This window comes from Kryptolebias marmoratus, linkage group LG24, assembly GCF_001649575.2.
Source record: "Kryptolebias marmoratus isolate JLee-2015 linkage group LG24, ASM164957v2, whole genome shotgun sequence".
NCBI lineage: Eukaryota > Metazoa > Chordata > Actinopteri > Cyprinodontiformes > Rivulidae > Kryptolebias > Kryptolebias marmoratus.
Genome location: NC_051453.1, coordinates 10,771,492 through 10,794,496, shown reverse-complemented (window position 1 = coordinate 10,794,496; position 23,005 = coordinate 10,771,492). Strand labels below are relative to the sequence as shown.

At 42.7% G+C, this 23,005-nt stretch overlaps 1 protein-coding gene across 1 annotated transcript; it reads left to right on the top strand.

Annotated features, from left to right (window-relative positions):
* The first annotated feature begins 244 nt into the window (after positions 1-244).
* cers1 (ceramide synthase 1) lies at positions 245-22,918 on the top strand. Its single transcript, XM_017407068.3, has 7 exons — positions 245-1,273; positions 14,867-15,026; positions 17,163-17,343; positions 17,605-17,766; positions 17,871-18,018; positions 18,128-18,276; positions 19,674-22,918. Exons 1-7 carry the CDS (start codon positions 1,025-1,027, stop codon positions 19,714-19,716), a joined length of 1,092 nt encoding a protein of 363 aa, XP_017262557.1. The 5' UTR covers positions 245-1,024; the 3' UTR covers positions 19,717-22,918.
* The last annotated feature ends 87 nt before the right edge of the window (positions 22,919-23,005 follow it).

Below are 23,005 nucleotides of genomic sequence, written 5' to 3'. Positions count from 1 at the left end.
ATTTAGCATGTAGCTGTAACAATTACATTTAACTAGCTAAATGTTGTAAAAAGTGACATCAGAAAATCCACACTACATTTTTAAACAGTGTTTGAAGCTAAATGTGACAAAATTTAGGCATGAATTTTGAGCACAAGCTCGTTTACAAACGGCGCCCCATACCCCCGCTGTAGTTTTTTTTTTATACGTTTTCACGTGAACGCAGCAGCTGAGCCCCCCCCCCTCTTCTTTGAACGCACCAGTTGATCCGCCGCTGGGAGAGCCGCAGCGCGCGCACCTCCTCAAAAAACGAAACGCAGTTTTGGATAACCGGCTGCTGACAGGAGGACGAGGAGAAGAAGAAGAAGCGACTCCCTCCGGAATATAGTCCCCTAATTTATCCCTTTAAAAAAAAAAGGAAAAACCTGGAATAACTTGCCCTTGTGTGAGAGAGTCGCCGGCTCGGAAACGTTACGTAAGAGGCGAATAACGGTCGGAGATGAGAGCGTGTTTGACGGCGGCGCAGCGTTAGTCCGTCCGGAGGTGGAAGAGCAGGGGGAGGGGGGTGTTGAGGGACACAGACCTCCAGATAAAGTCGGTCCAGTTATGTTAAAGGCTGATTCATTCATGTAGCCCGTTAGCTGGGAGACCGATGCCGCTCCGTGTGATTCTACCGTAAGCTAGGCAGCTAACCAGGGGGACGTCGTGAGAAGATGAACGGGAGCAGCCTTCACCGGACCGCCGCAAATGGCTCCAGAATAGCCGCCACATAATTTTGTCTTAGACAATTTGCGCGTTTGTGGTTCCTATCCGAACAGCCGACGCGTGGTGGGCGCCGCATCCATCCCTAGAACTGTCCCAAAGTGGGCCCATGTCTTAATTAGGAGGACAAAGAATTAGGCTAAGCTGGTTAGATAAGCTGAGCCACCGGTCTGTCATCACTGCTGGAGACATCTTTCTTTATTTCCCCTCCTCCTCCTCATTATTATTGTTTTTATTTTTATATTAAAAAAAACAACCTTTCCTGTTTCTGCGCCGCACCACGATGGGCAGTGATGGCGGGAGAGCCGGGCCGGTGGAAGTGGAGCCCATGCCGGGGTACTGGGAGCTCCTCAGCCGGGGATCTGGCGTCATGCTGGGCGCATGGAGGGACTGTGGCGGCTGCGGTCTGGAGCTCACCAAGCAGACCCTCCTGGAGAACGCCTACATCACCTGGACCGAAATCGCCCTGTTTTTCTTTTGCGCCTTCCTGTGGACGATGGTCAGGCGGGGACTGACAGAAAGTCTGTTTAAGGTGGGTAAAAATTTTAACCCAGCATCCCCCTCCAGTTTGAGCCGGAAGGCCAGCCGTGCGCGCTTCGTGCCGGGCCAAAGAACAGCGAGGAAGTCGGGCGCTTGTTACACACCGGTGGTTCACCCGTTCTCGGATAGCTTAACCACACTGTCAGGAAATATTAACCTGACTCACACAGGCTTAAAAAACACAGCTGCTGCATTCACAGCCTAGTCTGGCTTCTGTGAGTCATTCAAGATGGTAGCAATAGATTCAGATGGGGTGAGGAAGTGTGCATGTTTCTCAGAAACCATGTGTACCTGCTTTGCACATGGTCTGAACACACACTGTCTCTCGTAGGGCACTGCTTTATTCACACATTTACTATAATAAAAACAAAACAAGATCTTTTTTTAAGTAGTGTTCATATTTATTCAAAGAGTAGCTGAATTGCAACTTTCATTCTCACTCAAGCAGTTGCTGTTTGTTTTTTTAAGAAAAGTGTTTATTTTAGGATTCAAACTGGCTGTAATATAATCACAACCTTTTAAGCTACAGCTTGGAAGAACACAAATATTAATAGTTTGACAAATGAGTGCAAATAATCGGATAATAAATCAGATATGTACGATAATGCACCCTGGAGATCATTTCTGGCACCCTTTTTTAATTCATTTTATGATAACTTCACAACCAATGACTGATGTTCTCACCGAATAAAAAAAACCCCTCTTTTTTTAAATATAATTTTATCCTTATTATAAACCCCCCAAAAAACACATGAGACAACAAAACCTTTGGCACGCAATGAGAATAAAATGGTGCCGTTTGTACTTTTCTGATAGAACCTCTCGAGAAACAGTCAATTATCCCGGCTCAGCTGTGACTTCTAAGCATGATGCTTCAGAATTCAAGGTGTCTCTTTGCAGATCTCGTCACTGGTCCCTGCTGCTCGTTGATTTGCTTCTCGCTGTTAGCGCCACGCTGCCGCCAGGAAATTAGGGCACCTTTTAAGGTGCCCGGCGGTGCGCGCTTCCAGGGCTGCAGCGTCTGTAAAAGCAGCCTTGCAGCATCTCGCGCCGGCGTTTGGAGACCAGACACTCAGGCGGACTGGACTCGTGCCCAGATTTCCTCAGCCATCGAAGGCGTCAGCACCTTTTCCTCTGTTAACAGGGTTCCTCTCTGGATACCATGGCGATGGGTGGAGGTGGAGTTTCCTACGATGATGGTGGCTCCCAGTTGTGAAGCCACACATGGCCAGAGAATGCAAAGAATGAGACCTACTTTCCTTTTTTATAGCGTGTAATTGTGTCAGCATCTGTTTTACCGACTCGTACAGGAAGGGCACAGTTTGACACCCACGGGCCGTGAAGGATGAGCTTAAACCCTGAATGTAGGCCAAATTAAAACTCCATTGATTATTCACCACCTAGAGAGAGTGTGCTTATATTAGGGATGAAGAGGATGGGTTCAGCGTAGGTCAGCCGTGCAGAGCTAATTCAGTACAAGTATTGCTGTTCCACATCACAACTCTGAAGTGGGCTGCCAGAGGAGCACATTGTTCGAGCTCTTATTTGACCACAGGGCGTGATGGTACTTGCTTGAAACCAACCCATGCGCTCCTTCACGTCGTGAAATGAAAACCGCTGTATGATAGCCTCCCAGTTTGTTGTGGTTTTTACTGTATTAACACATACAGTTGCTGTGAAATGAATCCAGCTGACAAGATGGCGCCGCTGTGTGTGTCTGCCACTGTCAACTTTGTTTGTTTTCGTGCTGTTTGTGTCACTTATTAATCAGCATGTCAACTCTTTAAAGTGAGCACAATTCATTACAACAGAGACCAGTCGTGTGATCACATGCGTTAATAAGTTTATGAGACCATCTGGTGAACAAATTGCTAGTGATCTTACCCCTCTGTGACCTTATGGAAACTAATGATTGCCCAGATATAATGAATAAATACTGGCTTCTCTGATAGAAGTATAACTTTTACATTTTTGTGAACTGAAACGTTAGAAAATTTGAGTTGAAAATGACATTTTAATACTGTATCTATGGATGAATTAGGAGTAAAATAATGAATAATAATAAAAGAATTGCCACAGCTCTGCTCTTTTGTCAGAAGTTGTTGATGAAAGATTAATCTAAACAGAATTCATCCGCCGCAGGCCGGTGGATAAAAATAATTAGTTTCCTGTTTAGTTACTTACATCTCAGAGTTACGTTTGAAGAGTGGAAGCTGACCCAGTTCAGCGCACATTTCTCACTGTGATCTGTACTTTCCACCGCACAGCGTGCTGGGGTAAAACGAGACGAGACAACACTTGATTTGAGATAAATATCTGCGTTTCTGCTGCACGTCTGACCCAGTGTGTTCCTGACAGTGCGCGCAACGCCAGACTTGGCTGAACTCTTTCACTGTCAAAAGAAGCACATCTTTGTCTTTCTCTGGCAAGGCGTAGAACTGCAGCGGATAAATCATCGAGCTGGCAGTCAATTAAAGAACATTGGCAGACGTTTTATGACTCTGGGTGAACTTTGTACAAGGCTGCGCAAATGCTATAAAATAGAGGGCAAATTTTTTGTTCCAAACTTGAGTGTTCAGCCTCTGCAGTCAAGTCAAACAAAAAAAAACATGTAACTTCTTGCCATTTGTATTTGACTGGGAGTGTTGTCACTGTGCCCTAACAGGGTGTTTTCATTATGGTTTACATTTGAGGGGATGTAGGAGTCGTAGCAGCACTTATCCAGGTTAAATTAACTTGAGTTTTCTTCAGTTACATAAGGAGCCGTGGTGCAACCTGCCTCGCCTGCTGCCACCCCAGACACTGACAGTTTAAAGAAAAGTAAATATGGCTTTTAAGATAGGGCGCTGAAAAGCTCTTCTGAGAAACCCGCACCTAAGGAAGCATCTAAATGTCACACTTAAACTTCCCGAGCGTGAACGTGTCATTGCTTCTTCCTCATTTTCTTCTCACATGCAGTCTGTCCGACAAAGCCTGCGCAGCTCCTTTGCTCGGATGATTTATCGGACGCTTTCGAAAAATTGCATTTAAGAGCACGCGGGCACTTGCTTTCGCACGGCCTCACTCGCGCGTTGAAGATCGCGGTTGTTCTGCCAAGTGGCATGCAGCGCTCACTGAGCCACTTCGACAGCAGGAAGTAAGGGAGTGGAAATGTTTGCGTGAAAATCGGAAGTAAAACGAGACGAGAAGAAGGGGTGATGAGAAGAAAAGAAATAAACAAGTGAAGATGGAGACGGAGGAAGGAAGGTCTGGGGAATAGAAAGGAGCTGATGGACTGTAAATGTGGGGCTAAGCTCGCTGACTCAGCATGCAACAAGCCAGTCATTAACAAAACTACACACACACACACTCTTGCATCTGCGTGTCAGTGGAAAGATAAACTCCCTCTGGCGTGCACGGCCATTTCTGCTCGCCCGCTACACCTTGTGTGCAGTGGCGTTACGTTATGTTATGAAAGCGATAAATGCTCTGAAGTCAGGCTCTTTCAGCAGCAGCAGCAGCAGTTTGGAACGGCTCTTATAAGTGCCTCACACACACACACACACACACACACAGAAGCAGTCACTCAAAGCAGCGATATATTGGCAGCTTCAGCCTCGCTGCAGACCTTTATCAGCCTGCACAGGGCTGAATGGCACCTCAGCCCTCTTGTTGTTCTGAATGTGAAAGCATCCTAAGGTTTGACAGTGCTGCCAGCCACAGATCCCGGATCACTTTCCACTAAGCTCCTGCTCATTGTTGAACATTAGAGCCGCAGATAGAAACCCGATACAGGGTTTGTGGTTAAGGGGAAGTGATATCCATTCAGCCAAAAGTGCCCACTCAGATGAAACCTGCTTGTAGTTTTGACACTGATTGCAAACAATTGTTATTTTTTTATCATGTTAGGACGTTGTTAGACCTCTTCTTCTGCAGCTTAGCTAGCAAATTTATTGTTGCAAGCATTACAAGCAGCACTTTAGGCTCCTGACATGTGATACGCTTCCACTCACAGTATGGATGCAGTTAATGTAGTCTGTCACCGGGATACATCATGATGTACTCTGATTAGCCTCAACATGAAAACGACTGACAGGAAGTGATTAAATAATGGCTCTGGCACATGTGTTGCTTTGACACAGACTTATAAAGTGTTATAAACCAACTATTCTTGCATCTGCTCAGGTTAGTGTCATATATTTCTGAAGTTGAGTGTCTAAACTGCGCTGATGCTATGCCTCTCACCTTCAGGCTGGTCAAGGCTATTTCTGGTAGCCTGCTTTCTAAATTGAGCAGCTAATGTTGGTCTATTTGCTCATAGAGCTGAAACTGTTTGTCACCAAACTGAATTTTTAATGAGCATAAAAACGACAACTGCTTTAAAAAGCACTCTGTGGCTTTTTCTACATTTCTGTCATTTCCCAGTAAAATAAACGGTATAATGGAGTGGAAGACCCTGGGAGTTATCTGATGTTCTTGCTTAAGTTTAGCTGATTGTTGCAGCTTTGTTAACATGAGTGTTTTTGTGTTAAGTTAAGTTAGTTTAGAATAAAAAAAAAACAAAAAAACTCCCACACAGCTCCCACTTACCTCCCACCTGTCAGTTCCCTGCTAATAAACACTGCAGCCATATGTAAGCTGAGCAGAACTGAAACCTCCAGCGGATTAAAGAAATAAGCAGCTATTTTAAAAATCGACGTTCAGGTGCGAGCTTTAGCTGCGTTTCTCAATTTGGAAATCACAATATTGTAAAATGTTAGTCGTTCAGGCGTTCGTTGAACACAAAGAGGGTCATGCTGAACTTTGACATTTTGGCAGACAGACTTGTTGAACTAAATGTTTGACATTTTAAATGTGTAAAGTATGAAAAAAAAACAACTATTAATTAATGATGTATTTACGAGAGGAGGTTTATTAGCTCTGTTCTTTAACTCAACCAGCTTAAACTCTTCCAAATTAAAGTAATGTGAGGATAAAACAGAGAGTGGTTGTGTTTATGTGTGTCCAGCCACAGTTAGAAAGCAGGCTCATGAATCAGCTGTGTTTGTTGACAGTCAGGCTCTCCTCTGGTCAGCTGGAATGTGCCATGAGGCCTTGATCTCCTCACAGCAGCTTTGGCCGACCTCTCAGTCTTCTCTCTCTCTCTCATTCAGTCCTGCTCGTTCTTCCTCCAGCTACGCACAGTGGAAAAGCTCTGACTGGGCAGAACACGGCGTCGCTGCGAGCTTCTTACTTGGCAGATGGCTCCCCCTCGATAACAAGGACACTTCAGAGCAGTATGTGGGAACTGATTGGCCAGAGGAAGCTGGTATAATGATGTGCTTGCTGTAGCTGTGAGCAAGCTGCATTTTTTGGGATGCAGTCGGGTCAGTTTCCTCATCCCGGACTGGCTTTCTTTCTTTCCTTCTTGTTTCCTTTCTGTGGAAGAAATTGCAGCATCCACATGGAAACTCACTGAGACAGAGTCCTCTCATTTTAGGTGTTTCCAGAGTACTTTGCCTCACCCCTCCCTCGCTGCTTTTGCGTCTTGTACTCCCTGCTCCTCTCCACCCACCGTGTGGCTTGAGGTTTGCGAGGCCGCCATAGCTAGTTTGTGTAAATTTGGATGCCGAGAGCGGGTTCTGTAAAGAAACGTCGCGACATCTGGCAGAGATTACATCAGCTTTGCTTTTTTTCGAGTCCTGAAACCCTCCAGAATTTGCCTAAAAACATTTGGTTTGTTGGTTGTTTTTGTAAGATTCACCACAATCCGTGAGTCAAATGATCAAAATGTAAGAACGTCTGTATTAAACTTTCAGAAGACATCACATAATTACTGAGTTTTATAGAGAAACCCAGTGATATGAGGCTTTAAATGAGCTACTTTTAGGTAAACCTAATTAATCGATTGCGTGTTTTGTTCTACATGAAAAACAACATCTGAAACACTTTCAGGTTGACTTGACAGGACTTCACTCCTGCCCAATCCTGGTCTTGTTTAATGATTTAACTTTAATTTAAACATCATTTACCATCATTAGTATATCACTGTAAAGTGGCTTCTAAAATTTAAACCCCGTCTGTTCAACCACAAGCAGAAACAACTGTTTGTTCCAAGCATTTTATGGAAAAAAATGTAAAATAAACAGCAGTTCAGTTAAATTACAGAGGTTTTAGTAGCGGTTATTTGTGTCATTACAAAGTTGTTAATAAAGTCATTAAACTCTTTTCAGATTTTGATAGATAAAGTCCCTTTTTTCTCAGCTTGGGGAGTTGGTTTTGTTTTCCCACGTCTGATCACAGTCGACATTTGTTTCCAGTTTCTGGCCCATCTGCGCTCGCTCACAGATAAAAGCGTCGGGATCACTTCACCCACTGTGAGCAACACAACAATTACATGGCAGAAATATGCAGACCTCATTAATGGAATGGGTGTAAAATGCCCAAGTTGCTAAATTAAAATTGCTTATTAGGATTTCCCGTCACGAGAGATGTTTTTTTTTTTTTCTTTTCATGTGTGCGCTTTCCGATTGCTTTTGCGTCTCTGTGGCTGAGCAGCAAATTCTTTAAATTCTGCTTTGTTTTTTTTTTCTTTTGTTGTTACAAGCCAATAGAGAGCAGAAAACAGGCCTGCGAGTTTAACAAAGATGCTCAGTTACTCGAGCGTTTACTCACCTTTCTCTTACTTCCCACAAGATAATCTGCCGGTCTCAGTTTAGCTCTGCCTGGCACATGCAGTTAGGCTCGTTCACACTACGTCGGGCCTCATTCTCACTGTGCTGCTGAAAACGTGGGCACTGTATTATGAATGGCAGCCATATGTCTTCCAGCTGTCCGTATGAGCCGGGCGCCAAGTGGGTCTACGTGCAAACTCGCAGTACAGCATGACGCACGGGCAAGATGACAGATAAAATCCTTAGGTTTGATGGTAAACGTGTTGTAGGGGTCAACATTGAGGTCACTGGGTCCTGGCTGTGCTGAGACTTGTAAACCACTTTTCCTAAACTAATCACTAACTGATGTTTTTTTTTTCTTCACACACAGCACAGATAAACTCTGGTGTTCACTGTAAGAAAACAGGATTGTGCAGCCGCAGATAAGGAAGATAAAAAGTTGCGCTAACAGCTCTTTTCTAACATGCCTTGTCATTGAGTGTTTGTCTTTAGGAAGCACTGGGGGCCGGCATCGTCCTTTCTGGTAAAAACACTTGAATTATGTTTCCCCATTCGTTCTCCAAATATAGTTCCAGCTGTTCAAACAGCTCAAAGCCTCCCTTTTTTTACCAGCTTTTCCTCTCGCGTTGTTTGCATTCATTTAAATGTTTTCAGATCATAATCTGGACTGCGGGACGATAATCTGGACTGCCTTTTCCTGCTGAAAAAAATCCAGACTGTTCATGAAAACAACATCCAGAAGGCAGCGTATGTTGCTCCAAAAACAACTAATCAATATTACTAATTCATACAAGCCTGATGATCTTTATGTGGTATCCATCGTTTTCTAACATAGTGATAAATATTTATTCAGTTCACTTTTTCTCACCTTTAAAACATGAGAGAAAGAGGAAGTGTTAATGCAGCTTGTTTAAATATAAGTTTTCTTTTTATGGTAGCGCTATAACCATGAAACGCTTTCTAAGGTGCTCAGTAATTTCCAGTAAATGACTGTTTTTCAGTCACATCTTTTGTATTTACCTCTAAAAGACTCAGCCTGTAAGGATTTTGTTAGCTATTAGTCTATTTCTTTTTGTGTATTTGCTGCTAGGATTAAATAAAAAATAAGCACATTCAATTAATTACCACTCTACTATTAGTAACCAGGTGGTTGTTTTGTTTCAGATTCACAAATAGATACCAGTTTTAGAACTGGGTGTTTGTTTGGTCTTACTGTTTCCAGATCTGTTGGAGGTGCACGGTAACTCTGATGCTGCAGATAATCTGAAAACTAGCTATGAGCATAATGGCTCCTCTGAGAATAACTAAGAGGCTAAACATCCTCCCAACAGGTGCAATGGTGCACTTTTTTTTTTCCTCGGCACATCTTAGTGTACGAGCTGGGAAGAGTGTGTCCACGCCGCCCGTACGCGGACCTAATTTTACTACGAGTGACATATTTACACAGCATGAAGTGAAACCAATGGTTTAATTTTGTCATGCAAATCTGCTGCTCGTTAAAGCAGTTGCTTCAGATAAGTTTAAACAATCAGTCTCTAAATGAGGAACCTCCATTCAATAGTGTTATTTAGTTGTGCTCAATTTTTTTTATGTAGTCTAGAAATAATTAGTTAGGAGTTCGTTTTTGGAGATAAAAAGTCATCTCATCCCCCTCTTGTCAAATATTAACTTTCAAAGCATCCTATCCTATCATTTATAGTCAAATAAGGTCCAGATAGTCAGCTGCTCCTTTGTTTTTGAACCAGAGCTGCCGCTGTGTTGCACCGCATCAAGGAACTTTGAGGTTTTTTTTAATTATTATTGTGTCAGCTGCAACATTGCTCAACACAAAGATCAACGCACGCTGTTTCAGCTGAAGCTCTTCCAGATGTGCCTCGTAAATTAAATACATTTCATCGCCCCGCTGTTTGTTTGGACCTGAAGAGTTGCTGTCGTGTTTCACACTTAGCGTAAATAGGATCGTTTCTGATTCAGTAAACCGCACTGGTATTCAATTATTCAAGCTGATAATGAAAGGCAAGACGCTGAATCAGACTTAGATTTTTCTTTTAGCGAACATTTGTTGTATTTGCTTGCTTGCGATACAAGAAAAAACTACTAATTAGCAGACAAAATATTGAATGTGGTGATTTTAGGGATTTGAATAAGTGATTTAAATTCTGGGACAGCATGCCCAAATCACCATTTAATATATTAGTTTTGTTTTTTTTAGCAAAGAAACCAATATTTTCTGCGACCTATATGATCAGTGTTGGGAATCGTGGTCTATAAATGCTTGTTTCTTGGTTTATTTCTGCAGTTTTGGCAAAGAAAGCAAAGCAAATGTTTCTCAAATGATTCAGCTGCAGACAAACACCACCTGCTGCCGTATAGATATTTACAATTTATTTAAATCAGCTTTAAAACATTTGGTTTGACTGTCATACGTCAGGAGCGATCACAGTTTGTGTTTACCCTCGTTCCTCTCGCTGGGATTAATTATGGAGCGAGCCACAGTTTTTCCAACAAGCCATTCATATTTGTCTTCAGTGTGATTCATCAGAGGCCTTCAAAGAATTGATTTCACCTTTTTTTTAACTTTACAGACATAAAAAATAAAAGCTGACTCATTTCCCAGCGTGCATCGCCACACTTGTCTGACCCAGTCAGGCTTTCAGCGTGTAGGCAGGAAGTGGAAAGGAACAGGTCAGCAAAAAGCTGCCATTATTCAACATTTGAGAGCTGGAGAGTCACATCTAAAGAATGTGCTGCAAACCTCTGGAGAAAGGGCAAATGAGACATGTAACAAAAAAAAAAAAACAGAAACAACTGGGCTGTAGAGGTAGTAACTTCACTCCCACATTCCTGCTAGTTTTAATGTTGCTGTTTCTCATTAAAAGCCTTCCTCTTCCTCCCAATTAAAACTCAGAAATAAACAAACACCGATGACAGAGGCTGGCTTTTACCGCCGACAGTGAGTTAGACCGAGAAAACGCTCAACAAAAGACAGCCACAGTTAGTCAAACCATACATATTAACTAAAAGTTTGTTAAAAGATAATCACACAATATGAAACAGGAAGCGCGTCAGAAAGCTAAAATGAGCAAAACTTCAGCTAAAAGTAGCAAAGGAATATCTAAAAAAGAAGGACGGTAGCTAAAAATAGCGAAAGATGAGCCAAAAGTTCAAAAGAAACAAATCACTGGCTAACAGCTAAAGAAGTAAAATTCTAGCTATAAGTCAAAAGGAACAAAACATGAGCTAAAAGCAGTCAAATGTGAGCTAAAAGGAGCAAAATGTAACTAAAACCTAAAAGCAGCAGAATAGTAGCTACGGAAATATTTGTAAGTAAAGTTAAATATTTTAAAAGTTAAAAAAAGATACAAAACCAGAAGTCACGGCGCCCATCTCATTTTCACTATATGAATGGCTAAAATAGCGCAAAGGATGCGGAAGTAGTTAGATTACACAAAACACCCAAAAAAAGAAAAAACAGGGAAACAATAAAGCGACAGAAACCAAACCAGTCAGTGTTTTGATCTGAGTTTCAGGCCGCCACTGCTTGTTGCGTTTTAAACCTCAAATCCTGGAGCTTTATCCCCCCCAGAGGCAGCTGTCTGCTCATCACCTTGTTAAGAACAAGAAGAGAGGTGGGGGGGGGAGATCGTTCCTCGAAGCTGATAATCTGCAATGACTGAGGTACATTAGAGGTGTAATCCAAATGATTAAGTCAAGATATTATCTGTCGTTACGTAAAGGAAAAAGGTGGATTCTGACCCACTTAGAGCGCCAAGGAGAAACAAGAAACCTGAGATCGGAGCAATTGTTAACCATAGATAAATGAGCTATTTTTATCCTCACATGTATATATAGTCTAAAACTCTGGTCATCCTTTGGATTAGCTTTTGTAAATCCTATTTGCCCTAAGCTTGAAAAAAAACAAAAAACAAAAAAAAAAACCACAGTGCATCTGTGACAGATTTGGTCTTTATTATGGCACTGAGGTGCCCAGAGTGATGTCAGCCTCAAAAGAAATCGAAGCTAGACTCTGTAGAGATAAATGTGTCATTTTCTCTGATGTTTGATTGAGGTGTGAATGAAGCCAGAGAGACTATTAATGACAGGAACAAAGAAACCGTGAGAGAAATTGGACAGTGGAGTGATTTATGGGATTTGAAGCTTTAGCAGGAGAGGAACGGGCGTTAATGATGGTGAACAAGTGCGAGGTGAACTGCAGAGTCACTGCCGGTGTTTGGAGTTGGCTCTGTCAGCCTTGAGTGTTTTTCAGCCTTTGTGAGTGTGTAGGCTTATGTTTTTGTGTGANGGTGGGGGGGGGGGGGGGGGGGCACAATGCACACTGACAGCTGGCTTCTATAAATAAAAGTCACAGGCGGGAGGGGTGAGACCCAGGGGTGGATGGAGAGAGGGAGTGGAGGAGCGAAGAGGAACAAAAAAAGAAATCGGAAGAAGGAGGGAGGGCTGATAGACAGGAACTGATACAGATGTACCGACTTTAAAGAATGTGAGTGTTGTGCACTGCTGCTCTCTGGTCGGGACTTGCAGAGCGCACACCACATGTCACCCCTGTCTCGTCCAATCAGCTGTCCCGGCTGGGATCATGCGTCCCCTGCAGGGCGGCTGTCCTTCCTCCATGTGTCATTAGCGAGGACCAAGAAGTCTGTTGCTGTCACATCTTTATCTCACATCTGTCGGCTTCCTTCCTTGTGATGTTTTGGCTCTCTGATGTGACTCAACGGCTCCATCAAATCCTCAAAAAAAACCAGACAAACAAGAAGGGGAGGGGTAAGACTGGACGCAGGAAGGGATGGTAAAAGAATTCAAGTTTAGAAACAGGTTAAAGACCAGATCCAGCTTTCTGTGTTATCACACAAGCAGAATGAATTCTTGTTCCTAAGCAACTCAGTCCATTAATTTGTCATGCAGTTCGTCACTGATCCTGCTCTCACCAGGTCATGTTTAGTAACCACTGATTGAGATGCAGTGTATCGTTGACACAAGGAACTTTTACTTTCCTGCCTTCAGTTACAGCTTCTCTGCTTTCTACGCTGGTGTGTGTGTTTGTGTGTGTGTGTGTGTTTGTAATTTTGTTTATGAGACGCCGAGCTGGGTTTGGTTTCCTGTTTTGGCACAGCAAAGAAACACCAAACAACAGCCTGCCTCACTACCTGCCTAACTAATATACCTGTTGTGGACTTTATCTGTCTGCTTTGTGTCCTCTTTACATGTTTGCCCAAATTTAGATTTGATTTTGTTAAATGGACATCGCTGCTTTGGTTATAGAACTTTTTTTACACGCGTCTCCTTGAAGAGAGCAATGATAACCCAGAAGCTTCACAAAAGAGAGGCTTCAGAAAGAGAGAAACCAAAGTCAAATGCCAGGAGTGAGGGCTTTAGGATGAAGATATCGTGACCCCATGGTCGAGAGAGTTTTATTATCAGGCTACGTCTGCGCCGAACAACAAGACTTCCTCTTTTTTGCTTGCGAGCCATGAACAGATTTGTGAGAACATTTTTGTGGCGAGTCGATTGGTTGCTCACGTTGGGCTGTTTTTTTTTTTACATCTACAGATCATTTAAACATTACTGTGCAAAAATTAAAATTCTACTGCGAGGAAAAATGTGGTGGCGTTGCGGTTTATTACCGCTCCAGGAATGCAATTCCACAAACTAACAAGCAACATACAACTAACACACGTCGCAACTTCCCTTTGTTGTGCAATTAATTTCATTTATTTCATCTAGAAGAAGCTTTCATCCAGTTTTGCTTCACCGTACGCACACGGTGACGAGCCCGCCGGGGGATATAGAGCTCTGTGTTTGAGGAAAATCAGCCGCACCACTTCCTGCAGCCATCCCATCATGTTTATGTGCGGCACAGAGGGCTGCAATCAGCTGCTTCTGATCTGCTCCAATGGACCAAACGGAACGACGCCTTCTAAAACACGCCAGCAATTTTTAGTACATTTTAGTCCATACATAAAAAAACGCTTCCATCTCCGTGTGCATCAGACGACAACAGATATATTGACCGGTGACGTCACAAGAAACTTTAAACCTTCAAGCTAGTTTTGACTTTTTAAATGCTGCAGACAATGTTAGTTCATCATTTAGTTAAAATACTATCCCTAGTTTGTTGGTTTGCTTCATTGCTTTCATATGATTTGGATGCAGTCCTAAACAAGCTGCAGACCAAACACAAATTATTACAGTCTGGTCCAACAGGCAGCATCATAAATTATAAATTTATTAAGATTATGATGAATAGTTTTAATTTGGCGAGGCGCTGGTTCAGCTTCTTTCTGACCATTTTAAATCCTGTTGAACTGGCCAAATAAACTGAGTCATGTTTGTTTTTGTTCATCCCACTTAAATAAATCAGAATAGATTAAATATCGGAAAGGCTTCTCGTTTCTTTCAAAGAATAAAGACAAAGTATAATTTTCATTGATTGTGTTTGACCGTTTTAGGGTTATCTCGGTCTTAAAATGTCATCTAAGTGAATTATTCAAAGCTATGAAATATTAATCTTTTTATTTTGTAGGATGATGCTATAGAAAAAACTATCTGTTACAAAGAAACATCTAAAGGTCGAGCTGTGTTAAAAAAGGATCCAGCTTCAGGCGGGTTTAAAAGACGATAAAAGGCCGTTTTCGACAGTACAAATGTGCAGCTCTTGAAAGTTCAGAATCCAGTCACACCTAGGTTTAACAAGCAGCAAAGTCAACAAAGAATAGATTTGTTTTATTCAAAGAATCAAGACTTAGTTAAACAACCAGTATTTGACTTGAGTGAAGAACTGTATGAGATGAAGCTGGGAACAGACTCGTCAGTGTAGGAGAAACACAAGCATATACAAATGAAAACCTAGCTTTCCCAGAATGATCAACTTATGGCAGTGTTACTTCTTCGTGCTTTATTTTGTGTCTGACTGTGTTTGTGCTCTGTCTCTGCAGCCTCTTGCACAGTGGTGCAGGCTGCTGCCCAAAGACGCTTCCAAGATGCCGGAGAGCGCGTGGAAGCTGGTCTTCTACACCATGTCGTGGTCCTACAGCAGCTACCTGCTCTTCTTCACCTCCTACTCCTTCTTCCACGACCCTCCCTCTGTCTTCTACAGTAAGACATTAAGCAGGTTTTTTATCTACTGGCATGGCTGTATTTCACACAGTCCTTATAATGCTTTGTGTTGAAAAAGGTAATCTATTTCTTGGGAGGTAATCATGTTAGATAAACCTGAGGTTAGGTTTCCTAACTAACCTTCCCAGGCAGATAAGATGCTGAGTTTTTTTTTTTTAGAGTAACTCTGTAGAGACTTTCTTGAGCATTAAGAGCCACTTTGAGTACTCAAATAGGCAGATATTTACATACAGGATGTGCAGACTGGTGGTTTATACATTTTGTGAGCTATTAATAGCGCACTTTTCCTGTTGTTCTGCTTGAGATTTGGTCCACCATTAGCAGCAGAACTTATAAGTTTATTTAAATTTGTTCTTTATTATAATTAACAGTTACAGAGGACATTAGGTCTCATGCAACATTTACAACACAAAATCTTTATAAATGTGGCTAATGGAGACCAGAGTCATTACAGACTTGTGCATTGCTAATGGAGGATGGGTGTTCTCCGGGGATTTTACATACGCTCCATTGATGTCTTTTATTGTCTCTCAGCCTGTTCCATCAGACACGGACGTGTCAGCGCTCACAAAGGGTAGCTGACAGCAGCAGGTCCATCTTTAATGGCTACGTCACCATTAATAGCTCTCAGCCTGAGATGTGTGGACACGTGGAGTAATAGGGCTTGACTGTTAGTGAGGGAGGGGAGAATGAAGCCTGAGAGAATGAAAGTGAGACAAAGCTATTAAAACAATCTGTGAAATTCAGAGAAATCAAAGTGACAGGATTGTGTTGTTTCTGGAGCCTGAAGAAAAGGGGTGGGGGTGGGGGTGGGGGGATCTCAAATCTCCAGTAGAAAGAGCGAGAGGCCTCTAAGGTTCCCGTGCCTCGTCCTGGCAGCTCTTGCGCTCCACCTAACAGGTCTCTTCTTAATGTTTAATGATGGAAGGGCCAATCAATAAACAGAACACGAAGCCTGGGAGAAACTCCATCTCACTGGAGGCAAGCCGTGTTCAAACGTCGGAGGAGAAAGTTTCCGTCTAACACCTGATAGGTCTCTGAGCCGAGAGCCAGCCTGCCAGTCCCAACACGCATCCAGCTTGTTTCTCCTTAAAAAGCCTCCTGAATGTTACTGAGGCTAAAACCTGATCCATCCAGCTTCCTCACATACTAACAACCCCAGCTGACCCTCCTCACCCACTGAAGTTACTGCATGAAGTTCACTACCTGGTGCTTTATGCCCAGATGGTCAAATTGTAAAGCCCATACACTGACCAGCCACAGACACTAAAACTATGGCTTCATTTAGGCTTTAATAGTGCTTTAATTTAGATTAAAGCTGTCAGGGTTTTGATTTATTTAACCTGCTAATTAAGAATCACACCAGAGAGGCTTGTTGTCTTTTGTGAAGGTCTTCGCAAGAGGAGAAATTCCCAACAGCTCCTAACAGCGTGCTGTCCAGGAAGTTCTGCCCGCTTACTTGGGCTTTCTCTTTTATTAAAGGAAGAAGAAAAAGGGTTGATCTGAGCCGGGCAACACCGGTCCAGATCATAACAAAAACACAGCATAACCATAACGCATCTCTGTTTGGGAGAGCCAGATGGTGTGGCGCCCGCCGTCTGACCTTCGCGTCTCACGTAGGCAGTTTTACACATGAGCACAAAGGCTGATAACTTTAAAAAACCCTAACAAAAGCCATTTCTTTCCTTCCTAAATGCAAATTTGAATTTAATCAACCATTAGATGAACCTTAGCTTCAAAACAGCTCATCTTCTCTCAAGCTCTTTTATTTTGAAAATTGTTGCCTAGTTTTGAAATTGTACAAAATACAATAACTTTGAAGTTTTAGTTTAAGTAGTTTTTTGTTTCGCTCAGCTGTTTTCAGTTGTGTCACATAGCTGCACTGTGAAGGCTGAGTGTAACTTTACTGCAGTTACATTTTGTCATAATTTTAGGGGACGCTTTTGTTTAAAACAACTTTTAAGTGAACGGTTAATTCCCATACACTGAAGCACTTTCTCTGAATTATCCAGACGCTTTGAGAACGTTTTATAAGTGCTGTAGTCGTCAACACGTCCCTCTCTTGCAGAGACGACCCTGTCTTTAATTTCTCCTGCCCTCTCCGTGTTCCTGCAGACTGGAAGAGCGGTATGACAGTGCCTACAGACATCGCCATAGCCTACCTGATCCAGGGCAGCTTCTACGGCCACTCCATCTACGCCACAATCAACATGGACACATGGAGGAAGGACTCTGCTGTCATGGTGGTCCATCACATCATCACACTGGCACTCATATGCTTCTCTTACGCCTTCAGGTATGTTGCGCTGTTTGGGGACGGTTTATATCACCTTAGATTCACTGTAACACAAAAGAACATCAACGCCGTCTGAGTCGTAACTTCTTCTGCAGTCATTAAAACTCACGCTCGCAGCATGAGAGCCCAAGATTGCAAATGAACTGTTTGATTTTTCTGATTACATACAAATTAAATGCACAGTTCTTTCCTTTCCAAACAAGCTGCATCGCATGAGTAGAAAACGTACAGACGCTTCAGATGGCGTTCTCCTGCCCGCAGGTACCACAACGTGGGGATCCTGGTGTTGTTCCTGCACGACATCAACGACGTCCAGCTGGAGTTCACCAAGCTCAACGTCTACCTGAAGTCCAGAGGTGGCGGCTATTACCTGATCAACGACGTGCTGTCCAACATGGGCTCTGTTAGCTTCAGCATCACTTGGTGAGCTCCTTTTTCTGCCGTTCATCAGCTCTTCCTCCCACGTTTGTCTCTCCTTCATGAAGATATATATATACATTGTTTTGTTCGTGCCTCATCTTTGTCAGGTTCTGGTTCCGCCTCTACTGGTTCCCGCTGAAAGTACTGTACGCCACGTGTGTGTCCAGCATCCAGTCTGTCCCCAACATCCCCTTCTACTTCTTCTTCAACGCCCTGCTCTTCGCCCTGCTGCTCATGAACATCTACTGGTTCTTGGTGAGGACAATCTGCTTTCTTCTTCAAACCCAGAAAGCTTTATTTATTGTTTTTGTCTGACTGAATCTAAAACTTAATTTCTCCCGTTTTCCTCCTCTGCTTTGTGTAGTTTATTGTGATATTTGTAGTGAAGGTGCTGAAGATGAAGGAGGTGAACGATGTCAGGGAGTACGAAGACGAGGACGGCAGGAGGTCTGCAGCTGTGCTGCTCAAAGAAAATAGTGATGATGATGCTGGACATCACAACTCTGCTCAGAGGTGAGCCGCACCTTCGTCCTTTAGTTTACTTCTACATGGCTTCAGCTGCCATGGTTGTAGAAATTCAAAATCAATAAATTTTTAGTTGTATGACAAATCAAAATGGAGACATCAACAGCTGGAAGTGGCGTCTCTTCTTCAGAGCAGCAGGTTTCTCTCCAGTTGTTTGATTAAGACTGGAACTTCATCCCGGTTTGCTAACACCAAGTAAATGTTATGAATGATTTCACTGTTCACAAACAATAACGATTTCCTAAACTTAGCTGAGTAGATGTCTTCCCTGAACCTAACCAAACAGGAAATAAATACCAAACCATCATTCCAGCTTCATTTATAAAACCTTTTAAACAGCCACAGAATCAAATTAATGTCTGGATTAAATAAATTAATACAAGAATACTAAAATAAAAATGTTAACTATGACTGTAGAAAACTGCACTGGGGACGCTTTAAACACATAATTCAGTAACAACTTGGTCACTTAAGAATTTTTGACTTTCTCAAACCTAAACCACCGATTTCACCAATATTACCTTCAATATTTGTATGTAATTAATGCCTATAAGCATCATTTTTGGTCCTGATGATGACCTGCCATCGTTTCCTGTAACTGCACAAAGCAGCAGAAGAAATGTTTTCATTCTGAGCACGGTTCAAACGGAGACCACGTCTGTTCATCACGAGTTTGATCCACATCACCCTGAAATTCTCCAAGAGGTTTGGATGGCACAAGACGGACGGAGTGGGTTTTATAGACACCACGAACAGATTGTAAAGAATATGTGAAGTTTAAGAGCCGTAGCTTGTAGAAAAGGACGCTTATGATCTAATTCTGATATATATCAGCGCAACGACACACTGGAGAAGAAAGATGGGACAGAAAGTGTTGATAATTCTTCTACAGAGATTACAAAGGTTATATTTTACACTGTGGAGCTTTTTTTTGTACTTTAAAAAAAGAACTGCCGTGTTTGCACATTGCATAAGTGAGCTTTAGACCAGAGAATGCTGACTTAAACCGAAGGGTATCTGTTTTTATCTGAAGTTACCTTTAATCTTGTGGCTGCCAGCCTTTTGTGCATCCCTATCATTGTGACCTATGACCTCTGCAGATCAGAGGACCCTGAAGTGTTTCACAGAAAGTCAGATTCCTAAATATCAAACTGGGGCGTGATTGAAAGATTTAATGGCTCCAGAGGGTGAAACGGTGTCCGGGTGGAGAACAAGCAGCGGATTGGATCAGCGTGAGCCTCAGGCCGTACAGAGATGTGATTATGTGGCGTTCCTTATCTCCCCGGCCTTGAACACCTCTGATATGCCCATATCTTAATGTCCCACATCTCCGAGCTCGCCCCCTCCCATCCTCCTCACTGCTCCTTCTCCGTGTTTCTTTGCAGGAAGCACACGCAGAACGGCGTCACCAAGGATAAGCGTCTATAACAGGCTCTCGGTCGCCACCACCTGGCCAGCGCGGGACGACAACACCTTCCTGACACAACACAACCGTCCGAACAGAGGAGCATCGGGGGGAGAAAAAACAAGAAAAAGGAAGGGAAATTTAGTTTTTTTTCTTGTTGTTTTTATTTGGTTTTAGGACATTTCAGTTTCCATTTCATTTGATTAGAGCACTGTGAATGTTATTTCAGCTGACTTTTTGTCTTACCGTTGTTAGGTTCAGTAGAAACAAACTTGTCTTAGTGAGGGCTGGACTCTGACTTCACCTTTAACAAGGGAAAGTTTAGACCTGTGCTGTTTTTTTTTGTTTTTTTTTTTGTAACATGGAGGGAAACAAACAACAGCTCCTTCTGTTGGGGATGATGTGTTCCTCCGTCCTCTTTAACCTCCGTCCACCCTCTGTGGCTTAGGAAAAGGAGAGGAAAGGTTAAAAACAACAACTCGGGTGGTGCAGGAGAGTCTGCTTGGCATCGTCCTGCGCTGCTTTGATCCCCCCCCCGCCGTAGTACAACGCCAGTGACGGTCACCACATGCCCCCGGCCCTCCTGCATCCATTCGTTTGAACTGAGAAGCCAGTTACAGTATTTGCATGTTTCAGAATGTCCAAAGAGTGGCTGCAGCTTTTAACGAAACAAGCAAAAGAAGATTTATTTTGAAACATTTCAGCTCCGAACCGATGAGTACTCTCACGTGGCATTCCTGTTTCTGTTTGGGCTGCAGAGCATCTGTCGCTGCACTGATATGAAGGCATACAAGCTTATTGCTGGTTTAATGACAGCAAAACGAGCTAGAATTGATTGACTGGGTGCCAGTAAGTTCATTTGCTTTTAAAAAAGATTATTAATATATATTTTAAATCGTGTTTTTAACCAGGTCATGAGTGGGAAAGCTGGCCCACGTGTCGTGATAAATGATGAAAATGCACATGCTCCGAATGCATGATGTCTGAATGATTTGGGAAATTTGTCGGCAAAATCCTCCCAGCTGTTTAAATCATGTTTTCATTTATGTCTCAAACTGATTCCAAAGCGATCACGTTTCGATTATATCGTGGCATTTAAACACGAGTCCTTTCAACCAGCGTGGCTCTTAGACACGCACTCGGAAAACAGGGAGAAATGAGCCTAAACGACAGGGACAGAGGAAGAACTTTCTTTGGCCAGTTTCCAAAAAAATAAGGGAACGTTTCACTCGGTTTCACCTTCTCGATCAAATGCCAGCTTTTTGTTTGGATGAACGGCATGCTTGTGCTGCTTGAGCGGACCGCAGATGTTATCGGTTCATCAGGAAAAAAAAGGGCGTCTGTCTTTTGTTTTGTCTTCCAGAGTCCATAAATCAATGTTTCAGGAAAACGTAGACAAACTTTAACGTTTAGATTTTACTGTTGTTGCTTATTTTATTTAATTTTTTTCAACTGCTGCTGTTTTTTTTCCAGTGAGAACACAGTTTGTACTCCAGAAGTGTTGTTTTTTTTTTTTTTTATCTTATCGAGTACGAGTCGGTGCTCAGATCATGTTTTCAGGGACCAGGTTCATCTCCATCACCAACATCTGGATTTCGATCTGGATGCTCGTTCTACTGTAACCCCTGCACATCTGTACTGTCGAATCCAACGCGTCCCTGTTGGACTGCGAGGCAGGACCTGCTCGCAGGTCGGCGGAAGCGGTAAGCCGGACGAGACCCGGCTCATTCCTAAAGCCTGTCAGAGTTGTGTGTGCAGTATTCGTACCCGAGTCTCACTGCAGTGGAAACAGTCGTGAACGCGACTCGAGAACAACAAACGGATGCTAGACGTCGTCACAAACACCACTAACCAACACTCAGCAGTGTTTACACTATGGTTTTAACACCTCAGGGGATATTTGACGTCTGTGGACATTTTTAATCAATAGGCTTCTTGTTTTTCCCTCCAATCTGAAGTATTTCTATCGACTTTTCCCCCCCAAATGAAGCTTCAGCACTAAGTTCGTTGGGAAAAAATTTAAACGCCTGCCGACATTTGAGTCATTTATTTTTCTGGAAAGTTAAAAGTCAAAACGACGTGCATCGTGACGCGGAAATCAAAGAAAGACTTAAAACTTTACATCTTCAGTGTTGGACACAAGTTTCACTCGCAGTCATCTTTGTTCAAACCGGTCAAACATTTCAAATGCTCGATGCAGATAATTATTGATTTTAGCTTTGAGACTGCCCCACACAACAAATGATGCAGGGGTAATAATTCAAGTGTTTAAAAGCAGTTCAAACTCCGAGAAGAAGCAGGGGCGTCTCAGTCGTTTGGCTCGTGGTTTTCTACAAGATGCCATCAGCTGAAAATGTTCAAGCGAGCAGAAAAGCTGCGGACTAATCATATTTGACGTCTGCGCGCTCAAAACCCAATCAGGCCCGCGAACGTCAGCGAGCAGTTAGCGAGCAGCCAGCGAGCAGCCAGCTGTTTAAATGCCTTTTCTTGCTTCGACGGCGGCGGTGCGTTGAAGGAAGTTAAGGTCCAGGCTGGATTATTTACAGTCATCAAACCGAGCGAGCAACGCGGTCGCAGCTGCGGGTTCGAACACGCCGCAGGAGATTCCAGCTGACATGAGTATTACACCGAGCCACACCACGTTTCCAGAGCGCGTCACTTCTAGTGAAAGTAAGAGGCAGAATTTGCACAGAACGAAGAGTGAGTGAACGTTCTCATCTTTCCCCAAAGTATCTTCTTCAACGCGTCAATTGTGCCAAAATGTCCACCAAAACCACAAGTTTTCCTAAGAGTTGGTGATTGAGCTGGTTTGAGTGACGGGCTTTAAAAGGCCTGCAGGTATTCCTCACATTGCACTGTAATTTATTATTAGTAGTATTATTTTTATTGTTTATTCGTAGATCAAAATCAAAAGGGAGATTTGGGCAATTATTATAGACGGCGAATGAAGGATCAGCTAAATCTTTAAGATGTATTTGACTGATTTTTGGACCACTGAGAAACACTGTAAGCTATTTAAAAATAAAACAACCCCAAGTTGTTGTTTTTTTTTGTTGTTTTCCAGGTTAAATCTTACCGTTTTCTGATTGATGACTACTTGATAAAATACCTGTATTTGCTCTTTTGTAATACAGTTTGAATACCATTCAATCAATGTTTATTTTTTCCCCCTCTCATGAAATAAAACATGTCAGTAAACAATAAAAAAAAGATGCATTCTGGTGATTTTTATGGTTTATTTTCAATCACAATCGATAGATGTGTCACGGCTGAGGTGAAACAGGATTCTGACGAGTTCATTTCAGTGCACAA